The 14,344-nt window shown below is 45.7% G+C and overlaps 1 protein-coding gene across 1 annotated transcript in view; it reads right to left on the reverse strand.

Annotated features, from left to right (window-relative positions):
- LOC147100237 (ubiquitin-associated and SH3 domain-containing protein B-like) overlaps positions 1-14,104 on the reverse strand; it is a 164,870-nt gene extending 150,766 nt beyond the window's left edge. The window contains exon 1 of the mRNA XM_085967699.1: positions 13,658-14,104. Within this exon, the coding sequence (XP_085823825.1) occupies positions 13,658-13,785 (128 nt within the window). The 5' untranslated portion in view covers positions 13,786-14,104. The remainder of the gene's footprint in view (positions 1-13,657) is intronic.
- Positions 14,105-14,344: the final 240 nt, after the last annotated feature.

A 14,344-nucleotide genomic window follows, 5' to 3' on the forward strand; every position in this document is an offset into this window, starting at 1 on the left:
GACGGTTCAGCCCAACCAGTCAGTGTTAGTGTTTAGACTCCACACAGACTGCGCTGCTAATCCCATGTTCCCATCCCATTCCATTCCTGTATCCTTTTATGGGAAAGCATTTCTCTTCCCCACTCTTGGGGTTGCCAACTCTCCAACACTGGCCTGGAGCCTCCAAGAATTAAAGATAATCTCCAGGACACCAGTCCGAGCAAAAATCCAGGAGAAAAACGCTGGTGATGTGAAGCAAAAGTGTGTTTAAAATTCTCTCAATACTTTTGTTTATTAGTTGTAAAAATATTGCAGATGGGGGAATAAAGCTGCTTGACTGACGGTCAGGAATCATCCAATGAAGAGTCTATTCACTTTCCGACTGGCCATGGGAAGGCGGGGCACCACGAAGATGGACATGTCGGGCGACCAATGGCAGGAGTGTGGGGGCAGGGCGGTTGGAGGCAGGAGGCCAGGTGATGAAATCTCCAGGAATATGTCCAACCAGGGTTGGCAACTCTACCCTCTCCTGAAGACACCAACTCCCGATGGGTACAGTTCGGCAGTGCACCCTACGAGTAGCCTTCTAGTGTGGGTAGGACACCAACATTGGTTGACGGCAGTGCAGAGAGGACTACTGTGTGCAAGCGCATGAATATTAACGCTCAAGTTGCTACTCACCTCAAGGAGCCCATCAGACCTTTCACACAGTCCTTCCTCTTTGTGGCTGGGCAATGAGGCCGAAACAGAGCAACCAAGATCGGCAGATCCCAGGTCAGCATCAATAGAGACACTGTTCCCCTATACTAGGGAAGGTTCCTATTCCTGATTGCAGTCAGCCGTGACTCAGTTGGTAGCACTCTTGTCTCCGAGTCAGAAGATTGTGGGTTCAAGTCCCACTCCAGAGACTCGAACACAAAAATCTAGGGCTGACACTCCAGTGCAGTGCTGAGGGAGCGCCGCACTGTCGGAGGTGCCGTTAAACCGAGGCCCCGTCTGCGCTCTCAGGTGGATGTAAAAGATCCTACGGCACTATTTCAAAGAAGAAGAACGGGAGTTCTCCCCAGGGTCCTGGTGAATATTTCTCTCTCAATCAACATCACACAAACAAATAATTTGCTCATTATCACATTGCTGTTTGTGGGAGCTTGCTGTGCGCAAATTGGCTGCTGCATTTCCCACATTACAACAGTGACCACACTTCTAGAGTACTTCATTGGCTGTAAAGTGCTTTGGGACGTCCTGAGGTTGTGAAAGGCGCTATAGAAATGCAAGTCTTTCTATTCATCAACCTTGTGCATGCATGTAGAAAAATGAAGAACTGCCCCCTGGGTGCGAAACCAGAGGGTCATTGGTGGTTTGTAGAACCATCACTCCCATCTCAAGACTGGGGGGTGGGATAGGGGATTTTCACCTGGGCTCCCTGCTCGCCGCTTCAGCAAATAAAGCGTCTAAACCCAGTGATTCTTAAGATAAAAAGGGGACAAAACTGGAGTAAAAAAAAAGTTGAATATTATGCCCAAGAGGTCAACGTATATCTCCCCTCCCCCTGTCCCCAACGATTAAAAAAAAATGCTGGGAAATCAGCAGTAATAGTAGGGTTGGGATGATGTTGGATGCGACCACTGTACAGTCACAGGCCTATATTTAGGAAGAAACTTTATAGTTTAGTAACAACAGCCCTCTAAGCTATGGCAGCTGCTGATGAAAGGCACGGTACAGCAGGCCATGTGCTACACATGAGGGCACCTTTGAAATATAATCACGTCACCAATTAAACATATAATTACGTACTGACTTTTTCCCCTTCACCCCACACAATTCTTCAGCAGCACCTCCCAAACCCTCGGCACATGGGAACACCACCACCCCCAAGTTGCCCTCTAACTCGTCAACCTCCTGACTTAAGACATATAATCGGCCGTTCCTTCATCGTGACTGGGTCAAAATCCTGGAACTCCCTCCCCAACAGCACTTCACCACACGGACTGCAGCGGTTCAGGAAGGCGGCTCACCACCACCTTCTCAAGGGGCAATTAGGGATGGGCAATAAATGCCGGCCTTGCCAGTGACACCCACATCCAGAGAGAGTGAATTTTTTTTTAAAACCCCAGTAAGTTAAGGGCAACCCTCCACTGAGGACATGGTCACCAGTAATTTCCAGGAGCTTCTCTCAGTTGCGCACAGTAACCTCAGTACAAGTCAGCAAAAGCCCTGGGGAAATGGTGTTAATGGCCGCTGTCACCATTTCTCAGGGGCCTCCGCTAATCTTGCGGTGAAATTACAAGTAGTAACCCCGGTGGAAATTTTACCCCATTAACTTTAACCACAACCTTCAATCCGGTGCCACTGTGTTAGGGAGACCCAGCTCGGAAAATGGCAATTTGTTCATTACTCATTACTTTTCCTTACTGAAGTGACTGCTGGTCAGGGTAACCTCCATTGCCTGCTTGCAGATGCTCTTCATAAAATGTAATGACGATGTTCCCCGAATAGATCTGGGGACAAACCCACCACCCAGTCTGGTAGAGAGCAGGAAATCACAGGTTTGAGTCCCGGTCTGCGTCACTTGGGTTGACCTCGAGAAGATGACTCCCACTTGTTGGGGAGTTCAAAACTCAGGCCCATAAATAAAAGATAGTCACTGATAAATCCAATCGGGAATGCAGGAGAAACTTCTTTACCCAGAGAGTGGTGAGAATGTGGAACTCGCTACCACAGGGAGTGGTTGAGAGATGCATTTAAAAACAATATAGAACCTTTAAATGGAGTAAAACATCCCGAGGCACTTCATAGGAGCGCTTTCAAACAAAATTTGACACCAAGCCACATAAGGAGTTTGAAGGAGCCCCTTAAAAGGAGGAGAGCCAGGTAGAGAGGTGGAGGGGTTTAGGGAGGGAATTCCAGAGCTTAGGGCCCAGGCAGCTGAAGGCACAGCCGCCAATGGTGGAGCGAACGAAAATCGGGGATGTGCGAGAGGCCAGAACTGGAGGAGCGCAGAGATCTCGGGGGGTTGTAAGGCTCAAGGAGATTACAAAGATAGGGAGGGGCGAGGACATGGAGGGAATTGAACAGGAGGATGCGAAAATTGAGGCGTGGCCGGACCGTGAGCCAATGTAGGTCAGCGAGCACGGGGGGGGGGGGATGTGGGACTTGGTGCGATTGCGAATACGGCAGTGGAATTATACTGGCGATTGTGAATACGGCAGTGGAATTATACTGGAGATTGTGAATACGGCAGTGGAATTATACTGGCGATTGTGAATACGGCAGTGGAATTATACTGGAGATTGTGAATACGGCAGTGGAATTATACTGAGGGGGTTCAGATGTATTTCGATACCCAACTTGAATTGGTTGAAATACAACAGGATGAACTTAATGGATAAACAACACTTGCTTGTCCTTGACTTTCTCGTATTCTTAGAGAATTGTCCAAAGGCTTTCAGGGTGTGGCAAAAGTATGAAAGGTGGGGTGAATCTGGGCTGTGCTCGGGAAATCAGTTAGAATGAGGTGCTCACCCACTTAACCAGTGCGGCACATGGAAACCACCAGGTGGGAGAAGCACATGATTTGGGCAGAATAGAGGAACCTCTTCTCAGAGCCTAAACACATTGTACACCGGACTTGGGATTTCTTGATGCACACAATAGACGACCAAATGGGAAACTGTCCCCAGCTATTATCCCTCACCTTGCACGAGTTTAAACTTCTCTTCTTCATCTTCCAATCCCTCCACAGCCTTGCCCTATCCTACTTTCCACAGCCTTGCCCTATCCTACTTCTGTATCTCCTCCTGTCTCCTTCACTCCCCTAACTCTGGCTTTCTGTGCATTCCCCCACTCCCTTCGCCCCACTAGAGGTTCCAGCCATCGGTCATCTTGGCTCCAATCTCTGCAACTCCTTCTCTAAAACTCCTTTGCCTCTCTACTTCTTCCTCCACTTTTGAAACCCTTCCTAAAACCCAACTCTTGCACCTAACCCGGTGAAATTTTCAATCACCTTTCTCCAACTCTCAACATTGGGTTGCCAATTCTGGTTGGACATATTCCTGGGAGGTTTCATCACGTGACCTCCCGCCTGCCACTGCCTGCCCCCACCAGCGGTTTACCGAAACGTCCATCTCTGTACCACACTGCCTCCCCCGGCCAATTGGGAAGCGAGGAGGCTCTTCATTATCTGAATGGATGATTCTCAACTTCAGTCAAACAGTCCTTTTCCCTGCTTTTCTCCATATTATAGTCCCAATGATGTCCGTCCAGGATTGCTCACAGCAGTGCCCTGGAGATCAGTCTTCAATTCCTGGAGACTCCAGGATCATCCCATCTTTTTATTTACCTTATTCCTCTTGTAAATGCTTGGGAGGTTTTCTACATTAAAGGCTCCATTGCACAGGCAGGTTGTGCAATAGTCTAGCAGGTTTATTGGCACCAGCATCCCTGTACCACAGGTATCAGCAAGTTAAATCCCCCGTGTCTCTAGGTGTATATTTATTCTTGCTACAGTGTGCTCGGATGTACGCATCTGAATCTCGAACACCAAAAAAGAAAATACGATTTGCAGATTATTACAGAGAAACAAAATACTGTTTCGCATTTTCAGTGGTTGGGTGGCTCAGGATTTTCCAAGTGATTTCACGTCAAACAACAAAACACAAGCTGTCATCGCAGTCTGCGCCAACAATTCACGTCGGCCTTAAAGGGCTGCCCATAACTGTTGGCTTTCTTCCCAAGAGCACAGTGTGTACACCCCCCTAGAAAAGTACATGTCAAAGATCCCATGACACTTACTCGAAAAAGAGCAGGGGAGTTCTCCCCAGTGTCCTGGCCAATATTTACCCCTTAACCAACATCACAAACAGATTACCTGGTCATTAGCACATTGCCGTTTGTGGGAGCTTGCTGTGCACAAATGCACTGCCACGTTTCACACAATACAACAGTGACTACACTTCAAAAATTACTCCTACAGAACTCCGTAGAAGGGTTTCGACCTGAAACGTTAACTCTGTTTCTCTCTCCACGGATGTTGCCTGGCCTGCTGAGATTTTCTAGCATTTTCTGTTGTTATTTCAAAAATTACTTCTTTGGCTGTGAAGCACATTGGGACGTCCCGAGAATGGGAAAGGCGCTATAGAAATGCAAGTTCTCGATTTCTTTTTCCAAGAGATTTTGGGAGAAGTTGGAAAGAAGGAATCTTTCCTGTAGACTCGATGAAGATACATGGGCTAAGGTAGGGTCCACTGAACACTGTTGTGGTGTTGCCACTTTAAGGTTTGAAATGAGGTAGGGTGTCAGCGTGAGCTTCCTCACTTCTGCTCGGTTTTCAGTCTCATGTCACTGTGTATTTACAGTCGGCATGCCAGGAATTCAGAAGCACACTCAACTGGGAGGGTGGGGAATGGGCTCGGAGCGCTCTGGTACACAATACAAACAGGATGCACAACTCGGAGTCTGAAACCAGCTCAATGGGTTTCAAGGAAGTTGGCTTGGCAACATTTTTCCTGAATTAGTAAGATGGGATGGGAGGGGGTGTGGGGAGGAAAATCCGGAGAATGGTAACCAATGGAGAACGCGTTTTAAATGTCAAGTACAAAATCCAAAGAAACAAAGTTAGTTTGTCATCAACTCGTGCGCCTGTATACCACACTTTTGCTAATTAAATTTATTATTTTTTAAACCACGGCACTATTTCAAAGAAGAGCAGGGGAGTTATCCCCGGTGTCTTGGCCAATATTTATCCTCAACCCACATCACTAAAACAGATTATCTGGTCATTATCACATTGCTGTTTGTGGGAGCTTGCTGTGCACAAATTGGCTGCTGCGTTTCCTACATTACAACAGTGACTACACTTCAAAAAGTACTTCATTGGCTGTAAAGTGCTTTCGGACGTCCGTTGGTCGTGAAAGGCGCTATATAAATGCAAGTCAGTCTTGCTTTCTCTTTCCCCAGTAACCCTCTTCCAAGTGGCCTTTCTTCATGTGTCAGCAGGTTATTCCACTATGGAGGCATCACGTCGAGCCTGACTGTCCATCGACTTATGGTGTGAATTATTAAGAATGTATAGAAGTTTTTTTTTTTAAATAACTAATTTGTATCTCACCTTCTTCATCAAATACTTCTGCAGCACAACTTAATATTACCCAAACAGAACTTCTTAAATTCAGGACCGATTTGCTAAACCCTCCTCCAAATCCGAATAATGATGTGATCTTCAAGAACTTGCCGTTTATACTCAAAACATTCACACAAACAAAATGTTAAAAATACAGCTGCTATAATCATTTCAGATAGATTCGGCTTTGCCTTTGTTGATTAATCATTCTGGACGTATTTTCAGAAGTCTTTAGTAGTTTGTCGATCAGCTTTCTTGGTGTTTAGTTTATACATTTCCCTTTGTCTTCGGTTGTTACTTGTAATGAAAACAAAATTTGAGCCAGCAAATGTCAAGAAGTCTGCATATATACGTGTGATGTCTAAAGTGTGACATTTAAGGAGTTTTGACAAAATATTTTCTTGACATACCATTTTTTATATCTACAAGAAAGGCAGGCTGGCATTTCTACAGCACCTGTCATGACCGCAGGACGTCCCAAAGCAGTAATTTTTGAAGTGGAGTCACTGTTGTAATATAGGAAACGCGGCAGCCAATTTGCGCACAGCAAGCTCCCACAGACAGCAATGTGATAATGCCCAGATAATCTGTTTTAGTGATGTTGGTTGAGGGATAAATATTGGCCCCAGGACACCGGGGAGAACTCCCCCTGCTCTTCTTCCAAATAGTGCCGCGGGATCTTTTACATCCACCCGAGAGCAGACGGGGCCTCGGTTTAACGTCTCATCCAAAAGCGTTATCAAACACCGAGCCACACAAGAAGAAATAAGGACAGGTGGCCAAAAGCTTGGTCAAAGAGGTCGGTTTTAAGGAGCATCTTAAAAGGAGGAGAGAGGTGTTTAGGGAGGGAATTCCAGAGCTCAGGACCCAGGCAGCTGAAGGCACGGCCGCCAATGGTTGAGCAATTAAAATCAGGGATGCGCAAAAGGCCAGAATTGGAGGAGCGCAAAGATCTCGGGGGGGGGGCTGTGGGGCTGGAGGGGGGGTTACAGAGATAGGGAGGGGCCAGGCCATGGAGGGATTTGAAAACAAGGATGAGAATTTTAAAATTACAGATACTGACGAGCTTTTTCTGTTTTATTAAAGAGCATAAAACGAGTTCTTTACTGCAACTGCAATGTATCAATTTGGGACCATTAAATCCACATGTGCATTCCCAATATTTCCCAAATATCTTTTCAAAATGTTGAAACTTTTTTTTTCCAGAAGCCAAGACATCATGGTTGCCATGGTTATAGTTGTTCAATGGGAAGTTAGTATCTAACACACAGGACAAAATACACCCTGTTCTATAGCAGAGACTAGACGGCAGCCCATTCACTAGATTCTATTCTCATGTACGTCATGTCACACATCTCTCATTACTCTACTAATGGCAATTATACCCTGGTTATAGCGACTGCAATTCAATTTATAAACAAATGTCAGGCAGTTTATCATTTTTAAAGCTGATTTTCTTTTGTTTAAAAAAATATTTTCAATCCTGTTGTTTTGGGAAGTACAGCAAGTTGCTGATGTCAGAGCGGTGGAAACAGGATTTCCACCGTTCAGGGACTGCCTCAGCCTCATATCACATTGTACAGCTTCTATTCTGCACCCCTCACTTTAAATACAACATCCTCGCCAGCTTTCAGCGACACACACACACACACACACACACACACACACAGAGACAGAGAGACACAGACAAAGAGAGACACAGACAGAGAGAGACCCCTAGTTATTCTCTGTCTCTTGGCGTAATCAGTACTAGAAAGAACCAGTTAGAGGCGGAGGCCTGGACTGTCTAGATGCAGCGTGGTGTTCGGTTCGAGAGTTGAGTTTTTTTTTTAAAGAAAAGATGAAGTAAATAGCGGTGATTCAGCAATGTCAAGCTTGGATTTTAAAAGCCTGTAGATTTCAGGAAGTAAGGGAATGCAGAGACGGGTACGGTATTTTGAGGGCCTAAGAAAGAATGAGTTTGAGAGGGAGCAAGTCTCAATCTCAACACACTGAGGTGGAGGTAAGAATGGGCAACCTATTGGAGAGAGAAATGATGAGATAGGCGATAATCACAGAGATAATGATAAAATAGGAAATGTTACGATAGGAAAGGTTGGAGGCCATAGGGGAGTGAAGGAAAGCCCGTCTGATGTCAAGCTTTTCTGAGATCAAGACCAGGAGGCATTAGAAGTAAAGGCTATAATTGAATCTGGGGTAATGTTGTAATCAAGGGGAGCGGGATGAACAAACAGCTCATCAATAGCACCCCAACCCCATGGTTAAATCACAGGGACTTTTACACAAACTTTTCATCTTTCTACATGAATAGAAAAATGATAGTTAAACGGCATTGCTGAAATCATACTTAACAGAGCTAGTGAGGGATTACTGGGAAAACAATATCGATGCACAAGGAGTATAAAAAAGTGTATTTCTCACAAGTGAGAAGTAAAAATGTAATTGGTAAATTCATAATATATATTTCTAATAACCTTCAAAAATTGCCAACAATATTTAAGGTGTTAAACGGTTGTTGTTACTTCAAAAGGGTTCAATGTTGGTACATTTTATTTTCAATAAAGGACTGTATAATATTTTATTACAACTACTGCCCTTCACTGCACAGTGCTGCAAAAAACTCACCTGTTGCAGGATCACCCCCAGGTGTTAGCGGGGCTGAATTCGGAGCTTGCCCATTGGTAACCTCTTGGTACTTTTGCTTCCATCCTTTCCTGGTGCTCTACCATGAGCAGAAAGACTCTCAAACTGCACAACAATCACTGGACAATATATACCTGGGAGTGATGGACACTTCCTGTCTACACAGAACCAGATTCCTAACAGAACAAAACCAGCCTCTAGAACCAAGGGTAAATGTCACAAAAATTGATAGCATTGAGACACTACAAGGCACTGATGCCAGCAGAGAGGTTCAATTAATATAAAACCCCCTTGAGGCAAGCTCAAATGGTAATCTAAACATCTAACCCCACTCGAACTGACAGCCAGTCAACCACTGACAAAAAGAAACTGCTGGGAACGTATAGCACGATGACCATTTAGAAAACCTCTCCGGTCTGATCCTTCACCGTGACGCAAACATGGGAAACCTAGGAACAGGAGGGGGCCGTTCAGCCCCTTGAACCTCTTCCTCTCGAATAGATCATGGTGATTCTGTACTTCACATCCCTTACCTAACAGAAATCTATCTGTCTCAGTCTTAAAAATTTCAATTGACCCAACAACCACAGCCTTTTTGGCAGGGGGGGGGGGGGGGGGGGGGGAGAGAGATTTCCAGATTTCCCTTACCCTTGTTCTGAAATTCCCCACCACAGGAAATAGTTGCTCTGTATCTACCTTATCGAATCTCTATCATCTTAAACATCTCGATTAGATCACCCCTCAACCTTCTAAACTGAAAGAGGAATACAAGCCCAGTCTATGCAGCCTGTCTTCATAATTTAACCCTTTCGGTCATGGCAGCATCCTGGTGAATCCCCCTCCAAAGCCAGTATGTCCTTCCTGAGGTGCGGTGCCAGAACTGAACACAGTGACTCCAGACGGGGTCTGACCAGCACCCCCACCCGCCCCCCCACCAACTCAAAGATAAAAGCCTACGTTCCATTAGCCTTTTCCATGACTATTTTGTACAAAGTGTTGATGGGGCTCATCAGCATCAATCTTTGGATTTGGAACAGCTGGAAAAATGAGGGAGGATTGTAACCAAAGTCTAAAAAATAAATTTAGGGGCCGTGTTCCCCTCATCTGCCCCCCTCGAATGGACATCCGAAACATTAAACGATATTCCACATTGAATCAAGTAGCCCAAAGAGGAGGCCATTCGGCCCATTATTATTCTTTCAGAGGCCGATTGGCCGGCTGTGCATTTCCAGCATGCTGGGATTTGATTTCAGATATATTCCAGTATTCGCAGCTTTCCCTCTTCCTCTCCAAAAACCACCCCTCGGGTTTTTTTTCCCCTTTTTGTTTGTTAATTCTATTGGATTGGTTTGATTTGGGTTGGGAGGCCTGCAGCCGTGCACAGAACATTGTTAATGTTCACTGACATTCACACTGAAAGATTAAAACAGGGCAGATATTTTTGTTGTTGTTGCAATTAATCTGCAATCGAGCGCCAGAAAGTTCTACAGCCAGTGCATGTATTAAGAATATTAATGCCTTGCTGGAGGCACATCAGTGGTGACACTGGGATTTCAGTGACACTGGAACAGGGGGTCCAACAACTTGATTCACAAAAAAAAAGGCAGCAGGACACAATTATAGATTTTACCCAGCTAACCTTGGGTTGTTATCTGGCGAGTAGCGGTTTGAGCTGTAAAAATGCTGGGGTGAAGTACAGGAGCACTGGGAGCAGTTTAAAGTGATGCATTAACAATATCGCAGAAGGCGGGCTCGAGCTTAAGTGCAATTTTTCCCGATAGGGTTTTGGCGCCGGTAAGTTAAATGACTACACATCACTCGCAGACAGAAAGAAAGAAAAGACTCGAATTTCTATCGCACATTTCACAACCTCAGGACGTCCCAAAGTGCTTTCCAGCCAGTGAGGTACTTTTTGAAGTGTAGTCACTGTTGTAATGTGGGAAACGCGGCAGCCAATTTGCACACAGCAAGCTCCCACAAACAGCAATGTGATAATGACCAGATTATCTGATTTTAAATAGTGTTGGTTGAGGGGCAAATATTCATCAGGACACCAGGGAGAACTCTTCCAAATAGTGCCATGGGATACTTTACAGCCACCTGAGAGGGCAGACGGGGCCTCGGTTTAACATCTCATCTGAAAGACGACACCTCTGACAGTGCAGCACTCCCTCAGTACTGCACTGGAGGGATCGCCTGGATTATGTGCTCAAGTCTCTGGAGTGGGACTTGAACCCATGACCTTCTGACTCAGGAGGCGAGGGTGCAACCCACTGAGCCGCGGCTGACATGTGATGAGTGTGTATGCGGCCTGTGCTAATATTCCTCAATTTTCCTCAGGTTAGCAGAGACCACACTTCAGTTTTCCAAAGTGTGAAGAGGGGGAGCAAGCTCCTTTTCCTTTATGCTCCATTTCTCTCCGCGTCTACCCGACTGCGATCAGGAACTCAGGGTAACAATAGGCGTGCCCCTTGGTGTGACATTCCAGGAGGGTGAAGATTCAGCTCAGCACTGAAGGAGTAAGGTGCAGCTAAAGTCCACTGGGGTTCAGGGGGTTCACCAGTAGCTTTAGGAGGGAACCTTCACCTCTCCGGTTAAAATGGAGGATATACCAGTGGAAATGTAATGGGATAAGTGTGCGCACATTAAAATATGAGGCCAATTGTCCAGAGGTCACAGAGGATCAGGAAAGCCTGAGGAGGTGGCACACAGCAACAAACATTTCCCATTGCTACAATTGTACAGGGCCTTGGTGAGACCACACCTGAGTACTGTGCACAGTTTTGGTCTCCTTATCTGGAGGAAGGACATACGTGCCTCAGAGACGGTGCAACAAAGGTTCACTGGATTGATCCCTGGGATGAGAGGGTTGTCCTATGAGGAGAGATTGTGTAGAATGGGCCGATACTCTCTGGCATTTAGAAGAATGAGAGGTGATGTCATTGAAACATACAAGATTCTGAGGGGGATTGACAGGGTAGATGCTGAGAGGCTGGTTCCCCCCTGGCTGGAGAGTCTAGAACTAGGGGGCATAGTCTCAGGATAAGGGGTCAGCCATTTAAGACTGAGATGAGGAGGAATCTCTTCACTCAGAGGGCGGTGAATCTTTGGAATTCTCTGCCCCAGAGGGCTGTGGAGGCTCAGTCGTTGAGAATATTCAAGACAGAAATCGATAGATTTTTGGACTCTAGGGGAAATCAAGGAATATGGGGATAGTGCGGGAAAGTGGAGTTGAGGTCGAAGATCAGCCGTGATCTTGAATTGTGGAGCAGGCTCGAGGGGCCTACTCCTGCTCTTAATTCTTATGTGGTTATGAATGAAATAAATGGATGGAAACACAGAATGCAACCTCAAACACTGGTAACTAAAATTGCAGGAATTACATAACAAAAAAAACATAATTTCACTTCCTAAATCACACAGCACAGAAGGAGGCCATTCAGCCCATCGAAAGAGCTCTCCAGTTAGTCCCACTCCCCCTGCTCTTTCCCCAGAGCCCTGCAAATTTTCTCTTTTCAAGTATTTATCTAAATCCTTTTTGAAAGTTACTATTGGATCTGCTTCCACCGCCCTATCATAACTCGCTGAGTAAAAAAAAAAAAGTTTTCCCTCATCTCGCCCCTGGTTCTTTCGACAATCACCTTCAATCTGTGTCCTCTGGTTACCGACCCTCCTGCCACTGGGAACAGTTTCTCCTTATTTGCTCTATCAAAACCCTTGGTCCTGTGACTGTGAATCTATGATCATAACCACAATCTACCAAAAAGGGTTTCTCCATTTTGAAGGCCATTATAAAAAGTAGCACTGCAGGAACTTTGACTCAGAGGGTGGGGTTTTTTTTTTGGGGGGGGGGGGGGGATTATATAGAATTCTTCAAGCACAGTTTAAATAAAAAAAAGGTTTTTTTTAAAAAACAATCTTGCATTTTTTGATTTTAGTGAAGGAGATATTGCTGCAATAGGTCAGCGAGTTACTGTGCAATTTAACAAGGGTTAAGTTTGTGCAAGTAGTCAAGATCCGTTCGTTATAGTCAAGATCCGTTCGTTAGAATATCCTGGGAATCGAGTTTGGCCACATTCACCTTTTTAAAAGCGGCTTGGGAGGGGAGAGGAGAGAGAAATGGGTTTACATTAGTGCCTTGGGTAAACAGTGCCGAGCATTGGATTAAATGCTCCTGACCATTTGCAACCGAATGCAGATAGCTCATTATATTCCGTGCAAAAATTCACATGTCATGCTGAGGGGGTGGGGAAACAACAGACATTGCTGGATTTAAAAAAATCACCAGAATTCAGCCTTTAAAAAAAATCAATAGGGAGGAGAGAGAGAAGAAAGGAAGGCGGGGGTGAGTAAAACAGACACACATCCCTCCCGAAACTGATCAGCTGGTGAATTGCACTCAGCCCCCGGCTGCACAATCCGCTCCCCAACTCTCTCACACAAAACTGCAAGCTGGCCAGCTCGGCCAGTCCCCAAAACTCGCCGGCTCAACCCCCCACCTTCCTGCCTGCAGGCCCTGGATTTCTGCATTATTTGTCTATGAGAGAGCGAGAGAGAGGAGGGTTAGTTAGAGGGGAGACCTTTGCCTGTTCAAATCATTTTTAAGTCAATTGCAAATAGGAAGGCAAGGGGGAAAAAATAAGATCATGAAACGTTAAAGCGGTCATTCCCCCTTTCCGACGCCGTGCCTTTACAGCAGGTTCCAGCTTTCAAACATGCTTTAAATCTCTAGGCCATGCGAGAACTCCCTTCTCCAACAAGGTAGCAAGATCTGTTACAGAATCAAACGTTACAGTATAACAATTATTAGAATGATACACAGTATCAGAGCAGCGACATTTGGATACTGTAACAACACGGAGCAAAAATTGAAACAAAGAGAGAGAGAGAGAGAGAAATAGATACAGATAAACTTACGCCCTGGCTTTAGGGAATCCCATTGAGAGAAAGACCTCCAGAGTTGAGCCATGTTTGACGGTCCCAGGCCGGTTCTGGCGATTCTTTCTGGGGGCCACCTTACTGTACAACTCTTCTTTGGTAGCCATGGTGTGTGTGTGTGTGTTTTGTGAGCGAGTGAGAGATTAAAGTGCCATTATCCCAGAGAGAAACAGTCCTGGCATATACACCATGCACAGAGAGAGAGAAGGAGCGAGCCTCTTTCGCACAGCACAGCAGCGGAAAGGAACAACTTCCTGGTGTACAGGCACCCGGCGACACTCACTCACTCCACAGCTCGCTCGGAACTCCGACCATCGCCTCCTGAAATATTTCACAAGACGTCATTTTTTTTTTCCTTCCCCCCCCCGCCAACCACCAAGCATGGAGGAGAGAGGCACGATTTCTAACCAGCTGATCCTATGTCACTCGAGCCGTTAGATTGTTCGGTAACTGACTAATTTATGAATGGGCCGGGCAATAGTATCATCAGTTTCCCCTCCCTCGCTCCTTATATGGAGCTCCCGACACACGCTGCCGGATCTGCAATTGCTCTTCATTGAAAAGTTCAAACATTAATTAATCATCAACCGACTGCTCAGATAATAGTTCAGGAACAGATTTTTTTCCGAAGGCGTCAGATTCAATATTCTGGGCGGGTTTAATAAC

The sequence above is a fragment of the Somniosus microcephalus genome, chromosome 26 (assembly GCF_052327205.1).
Source record: "Somniosus microcephalus isolate GS21.2 chromosome 26, FLI_Smic_1.0, whole genome shotgun sequence".
NCBI classification, from domain to species: Eukaryota; Metazoa; Chordata; class Chondrichthyes; order Squaliformes; family Somniosidae; genus Somniosus; species Somniosus microcephalus.